A 7,001-nucleotide genomic window follows, 5' to 3' on the forward strand; every position below is an offset into this window, starting at 1 on the left:
TAGATACGGATTGACTGGCTGATTTTAAAAAGGAGAGCTAGAGCTGGGTATGGTGGGTATACCTGTGGTTCTGGCACTCAGGAGGTAAAGAAAAGTTCATGAATTCGAGTTCAGGGCCAGCCCTGGCTATATTTAAAAAAAAAAAAAAAAAAAAAAAAAAAAAAAAAAAAAAAAAAAAAAAAAACTATCTCAAGAATAATCACAACAAAAACCCAAACAAAGCAGAAAAGCTACATGTTAGCACATTAGCTTATGTTAAGTAGCTTTGTGTCTCCTAGCAGAGCCCTTACTGGCCCATCACTCTGGGCACACCGTTACCTGGCGCGTCATAATCTCCCTCTCTAAATGCAGGCAGTGAGCTTCGGGGGCTGTTCAGCGTCCAGAGCAGGAAGTGCATCTGTTGCCTCAAGAGAAGCTCACACACTGCGTTGGGTGACGATGATTCCCTTTTGGTGCTCAGCATCACCAGTCCACAGAGCATGGTTAATGCGGACTGTGGCTGCAGGTGTCGCTGGGACTGAGCGCACCAGCCTGCCCTGGGTTCCAGCCCCAGCATCACGCTGGGCAGCACTGGACTAAACGATCCTGTCTTTTCTTGGCTTTCATTTTCATGGTTGTTTCTGAAACGGCGTCTTGCTTGTGAGGCTGGCCTATCTCAGTTTACTGAGAGCCAAGATACCAAGTCTGACTGGGTTAGATGTTTCATGAAACTGTCATGCCTTAATGCCTTGCGCTTTGGGAATCCACGGGACACAGCCATTAGTTTGACATACTGTACCAGGAAATGAGAATCCTGGCAGCAGGCAAGAGGGAGCCACTGGGAAAACTGTCTCGATACAAGTCCTAGGACAAAAAGAGACCTTCACTGGCTCACCTCATACTCCATGAACTTGGCTGAATCATCCAGAACCATTTCCTCCCGTTTGGGGGGGGTATCCCGGGTGGCCAGCGCCAGGCACCGCAGGGTATCCCGACCAGTGCCCCACTCCTTGATCACCGACATGATCTTCTCCTTTACTGGGCCTGTCAATGGCACACGGGTTGTGCCAACACGCACATAATTACAGCGGTCAATGACCCCCTCAGGGGCACCCTAGAAAACCAGAAGAACAGCATTCAAGCTCCTTGCCTGCCTTCCAGGGTTCAAAGGGCAGACACCAGAAAGGGCCCCAGCATGAGAGAGAAAAGGTTCCTGACCTTGACAAACATCTTGTTGCCAACAGCAGCCCGTGAAGACTTAGCGGGGGAACAGTAGACAGACATAGACTTCCTGTCTCGGGAAAATTCCAGGGTGAATTCCTTCTTCATTAGTTGGCGGATCACCTGGGAGGCAGAGACCAGATCCCTTTAAAACAGCCCCGAAGCATCTCTGGCAGAGTAAACCCCATGCTGAGGCTGGACCTAAAGCAAAGTCTGTTACGGACAGGACAGATGTAGAAGTCCAAGACTGGAGCCTACCATTTTGACAGTGGGCTGTTTTTCATATTTGTGGTGCTGAGGCTAGAACTCATGGCTCGTACATGCCAGGCAGGTGCACTACCACTGAGCCACACCCAAAGCTCAAGTGTCCAGTTTAAAGCACATCAGAAACAAGAGTGGCCTTGCATGCTGCTGCCCAAAAGAAGAACATTCAGTGACCAAAGAAATGTACAATCTGCTCTGTCGGATGTGGTGCCAGTGGGAAATGTGGCTACTGTGACCAAGACTCTTGAAACAGGGCCTCCAGGTTGGCATTGAACTCACTGTAATTCTTCCTGCCTCTGCTTCCCAAGCACCTCTGTTTAATTTGAATGTAAATGGCACATGCATCATTAGACAGTGTAGGCCTAGTACCAAGCACACAGTGAAAAATAAGTGAGAGCCACAGCCAAGCATGGCCAAACATGATTTACACCTATAACACAGACTAAAGCTGGAGTAGTGCTGTGAGCTCAAGACCAATCTGGCCTGTGCAGCATGGCTTTATCTCAAAACAAAACAAAATGAAAGAAAATAATAGTGACAGCCTTTATTTACCAACAGATGGAAGTAAGGCTCTAACTCAGTAGTAAAGTGCCAACCTAGTATGTGAGAAGCTTGGGGGCTCAGTCCTAATATCATATATAGATAGATAGATGGGTAGGTAGGTAGGTAGGTACGTACGTACGTACATACATACATACATACATACATACACACACACACACACACACACAAAACCTCCACAGAACCAAATAGAAATAAAAACAGCCAGGGAGGCGGCAATGAAAACATTTGCCTATCATACATGAAGCCTCAAACTTAATCCTTAACACTGAAAAAAAATTTTTACTTTTTGTAATATTAAATAAAGCAGAGATGGCTTAGTGGAAAAAGTGTTTGTGACACAACCTGATGACCATGCAAGCCTGAGCTGGATTCTAGAACCACAGTGAAAGAAAAGAAACAATTCCCAAAAGTTCTCTGACTTCCATATACACACCATATAGTACATGAGCTCCCTGCTACATATCATACACCCTCACTGCACACAAATACATAACAATAAACAAAGCAGTCGTGTATATTTCACACATACAAGAAGGGAATTTTTTTTTTATTTATTTTATTTTTTATTTATTTATTTATTTATTTATTTTTGGTTTTTCGAGACAGGGTTTCTCTGTGTAGCCCTGGCTGTCCTGGAACTCACTCTGTAGACCAGGCTGGCCTCGAACTCAGAAATCTGCCTGCCTCTGCCTCCCAAGTGCTGGGATTAAAGGCGTGCGCCACCACCGCCTGGCTTGAGAAGGGAAATTTTTAAATTAATAAAAAAATTGTTTTTGTAAAGGAAAGAAATAAGGCTGGAGATAAGGTTCAGTGGTTAAGAGCACTGGCTGCTCTCCCAAAGGACCCAGGTTCAAATCCCAGCACCCTTATGGCGGCTCACAACTGTCTGTAATTCTAGTTTCACTCACATAGACATACACAGAAGCAGAACACTAATGTAGATAAAATTTAAAAAGAAAAATGAAAGAAAAGGCAGTGGTGGTGCATGCCTTTAATCCCAGAACTCAGGAGAGGAAGGCTGCTGGATCTCCGAGCTCAAGGCCAGCCTGGTATATAGAGTAAGTTTCAGGACAACCAGAGCTATACAGAGAAATCCTTGCCTTGAAAAAAGAAAAAAAATATTTGCCTAACACATGTAAGTTTCTGGATTCCATATCCTAAGACCAATGACAAATAGAGAGATAGAGGAAAGCCAACCATGGAGGTACATACTGTTAATGCCAACTCTTGAAGACTGAGGCAGGAGGATGTCAAGAAAGGGAGATGTAAGTAGCATTATACTCAAGAGACCAGCAAGTGGTCACAGCAAGGGCCCAGTGAGTGCCAGCACTGTCCCTGTCCCCTGGAGTGGACCTTACCATCCCATGGGATAGATGGCTGCACAGCCCAGAACCCACACCAAAACCTGAGAGTGGACAGAGACCAAGGTGCCGTGGCTAAGGTCAGGGCCAGCCCAGCAAGTGGCACCATGGCTTCTGTCCAGCTCTGTCCAATCTTGGGTCACAACAAGAGGAAGTGACCTCCCAGGGTATTGTAGCCAGACAGCACTAGCTATATTACTATGGGAAAAGGGTATTTCACTAGAGCTCAGCCTGGATTGGAAAAGCAGTGGGGTCCCAGCATAGACACAGGGCTTTGTCTGGGTCAGCCTAGATCTTGGGGCTAGGCCTATGGAGGCCATCCCAACTCACCGAGTTGCAGGCGTTGGCCCGCTCCACTTTAGAGAGGCTTCTCACTTCCGTGTTGAACACATTCATCTTCTCCACCAAGGTGGTGAGGGCTGTCTCTGTGGCCTCGCCCACCTTCTCATAGACACCTTTGGTCTGAAATGGACAGAGGAGGAAGAGGAAGAATGCGCCTTTTTCCCCTGTCCCCTGTCCTCAACCAACACCTCTCCGTCTGGATGGAACAGGAAGAAGCCAGCTACTCCCTCCTTGCGTTTATGCTTGCTTCCTAAGACTGCTTTCCACTGGATTGCCCAGGAAGGAAGCCTTGACTCTGAGCCTCAGGGATGGAAGGGGCAAGGCTTTGGGTGGGTACAGGGGGAAGTAGAAGATTACCTCATTAAAGTCCAAAGAGGAGTCATTGCAGAGGGCACAGATGGTAGCGAGCTCCACTAGCCCATCATACTGCCCTGCTCGGACTGGCTTATCATTCTTCAAGCTGGCAGCAAGGTGGGGAGGAAGGCAGGAGAGAAACGACGGAGAACAGAGCATGATGAGATGCAGAGAGCAGAGAGAAGCAGACAAGTATCGGGAAGGAGAGATGGAGGATTGGGTGGGAGAGAGATCAAGGTTGGGAAAGTAGGGAGAGAAGAAGGAAGGGGAAGCGGATAGGAGATCATCCCCTGGAGAGATGTGGGGTATGCACACAATACTAAGGAAACTCCTGGATGACTTACACCTCTCCCTCAGGAGCATAAGTAGAGCCAGTGATGGAGAACTCGTTCAGTGAGCAGACGTCCCCATCCACCTTGTCAATGATGAACATCTGTAGGGGAGAAGGACCACACACAGATACTCCACATCCCCATCCCTGAGCGAAGGCACCCCTAAGTCCAGACTAAGCAAATTTCCAGCATTTCCCCCCAATTCCCTTCTCTTTGACCCTCTCTGTACTGTTCCCTGTCATTCCTTGTTTTGTTCTTCATCAGTGGCCTTAAAAAACTGGTTACTGAGCTGGGTGGTGGTGCATGCCTTTAATCCCAGCTTTTGGGAAGCAAAGGTAAGTGGATCTCTGCATTCTAGGCCAGCTTGGTCTACAGAGTGAGATTCAGGACATTTAGGGATACATGGAGAAACATTGTCTCAACAAAATGAAACATTATCACCACAGTTACTAAGGACTATGTTGAGCCTTCCTCAAGTCAGTCCACAGATGTACTTAACAGGTGTGGTGGGACTGGGACCAAGTACATCTGTGTGCCACAGTTCCATTTACGGCTCTAGCCAAGGAGGGCGGGAGCTTCCTGCAGGAAGAGCTAAAAGTGTGTGAGTTCTTTTGCTATGACATTGTGCCTTAACTCATTTTTATAGGACAAGAGCCACGTCCTACAAGCATGTGGTCTGGCCGTGAAGCCTGTGTGTTAGAGAGAGGTGAAGGACATGATGTTCAGGCTAGCAACTCATCTGTCCACACTGTCCACCTCGATCCCACTAGAAACTCTTTGTTTTTCACCTTTTATTTATTTTTTTAAATATTTTTTAAGATTTATTTATTTATTATGGATACAGTGTTCTGCCTGCATGTATGCCTGCAACCCAGAAGAGAGCACCAGATCTCATTACAGATGGTTGTGAGCCACCATGTAGTTGCTGGGAATTGAACTCAGGACCTCTGGAAGAGCAGCCAGTGCTCCTAACCTCTGAGCCATCTCTCCAGCCCCCACCTTTTTAGATATTTTATTTATTTCCTTATTTTTGTTCATTTACTTTTTGAAACAGGGTCTCTCCTGGAACTCACAAGGCTGGCTTTAAATTCCTGGCAATGGTCCTGTGTCAGGCATGATTACTTATACCAGGCATTATTCATTCACTCATTCATTCATTTCTGTAGTACTGGGGCTAGAACAGAGGGTCTTGTGCATACTACAGTAGCACTCTGCCACTGAACTATAAAGCCCCAGCCCTGCTGGGCGGTGGTGGCGCACGCCTTTAATCCCAGCACTTGGGAGGCAGAGGCAGGTGGATTTCTGAGTTTGAGGCCAACCTGGTCTACAGAGTGAGTTCCAGGACAGCCAGGGCTACACAGAGAAACCCTGTCTCAAAAAACAAAAAACAAAAACAAAAAAAGCTCTAGCCCTACAGAAAAGCCATTTTTACATCAAAGGCACATTATTCCACAGAACTCTGTTTAGGGCAGGAGAGGCGACATCAGTGGATAATACCTAAAAGAGCCCTTGAAGCCCAACATTGGTAGTATAGGCCTGAAATCCTAGCTCTTGAGAGATGGAGGCAGAAAATTAGGAGTTTAATGCCAGCCTCAGCCTGGGCTGTATAAGACCTTATCATGGGAAAAGAGGGAAAGAGGGAAGGGTGAGAGTTTTGGATGGCAAAAAAAAAAAAAAAAAAAAAAAAAAAAAAAGTCAAATCTGTCTTTCTTTTTTCCCTGATGTGTAGCATTTCCTTCCTACATGGTGAAAGAAGAAAATTAATGCACACAGTATGAACACACGTGCTTTCTAAAATAAATAAATAAATTAGTGCTGGATGGTGGTGGTGCACACCTTTAATCCCATCACTTGGGAGTCAGAGGCAGGCAGATCTCAGAATTCAAGGCTAACCTAGTCTACAGAGTGAGTTCTAGGACAGTCAGGGCTACACAGAGAAGCCCTGTCTAGAAAAACAAAACAAACAAACAAACAAAAAACAAAATAGGTGAACAAAAAACTAATAATAATTCAGATAAAATAAGTAAAGACTTTTAAATTTTTTAAAGAAATGCTGTTCAGAACTAACACGGTCAGGCTTGCTGGCCCTGTCATGCAGTGGCTACTGGGGGCAAGGTGTGTGCTGGCTGCACAAACAGAAGTCACAAGAAGTTAGAACCACACATACTTGGGTTTGGAACTCAATTCTGCTCCTTCTCCCTTCTGAGACAAAATCTCACTGTTGCCAGGCTGTCCTTGAACTTCTCAATGTAAGTGATCCGTGTACCACAATATCCCAAGTACTTGGGACTCCGGATACATGAGGCAAGCTCCAGTCGGCCTTTACCTATGTATGCACGGCAGGCCACATGCACAGTGCTCCTGCCTTCACCCCCTGACTACAGGGGTTACAGGCATACACAACTGCGCCTGGCTCTGCTATTTATAAACTTTATATCTTTTGGTGGAACCCCAAATCTCCCTAAACCTCAGTTTACTCTCCTGAAAAGTGAGGTTAAAGAGAATGTCCCTGGATGGGCTGCTGTGAAGATCAGAGAGACATATGGGTCAGGGGTCAGGCTGCAGTGCTTGGGATTTTTGAGGG

At 46.2% G+C, this 7,001-nt stretch overlaps 1 protein-coding gene across 1 annotated transcript in view; it reads right to left on the minus strand.

The window, feature by feature from the left end:
- Atp2a1 (ATPase sarcoplasmic/endoplasmic reticulum Ca2+ transporting 1) overlaps window positions 1-7,001 on the minus strand; it is an 18,550-nt gene that overhangs the window by 3,491 nt on the left and 8,058 nt on the right. The window contains exons 10-14 of the mRNA XM_031388245.1: window positions 4,430-4,518; window positions 4,089-4,191; window positions 3,720-3,851; window positions 1,198-1,323; window positions 875-1,093 (exon numbers count right to left, since the gene is read on the minus strand). Of these exons, the coding sequence (XP_031244105.1) occupies window positions 875-1,093; window positions 1,198-1,323; window positions 3,720-3,851; window positions 4,089-4,191; window positions 4,430-4,518 (669 nt within the window). The remainder of the gene's footprint in view (window positions 1-874; window positions 1,094-1,197; window positions 1,324-3,719; window positions 3,852-4,088; window positions 4,192-4,429; window positions 4,519-7,001) is intronic.

The sequence above is a fragment of the Mastomys coucha genome, unplaced genomic scaffold (assembly GCF_008632895.1).
Source record: "Mastomys coucha isolate ucsf_1 unplaced genomic scaffold, UCSF_Mcou_1 pScaffold21, whole genome shotgun sequence".
Classification (NCBI taxonomy): Eukaryota; Metazoa; Chordata; class Mammalia; order Rodentia; family Muridae; genus Mastomys; species Mastomys coucha.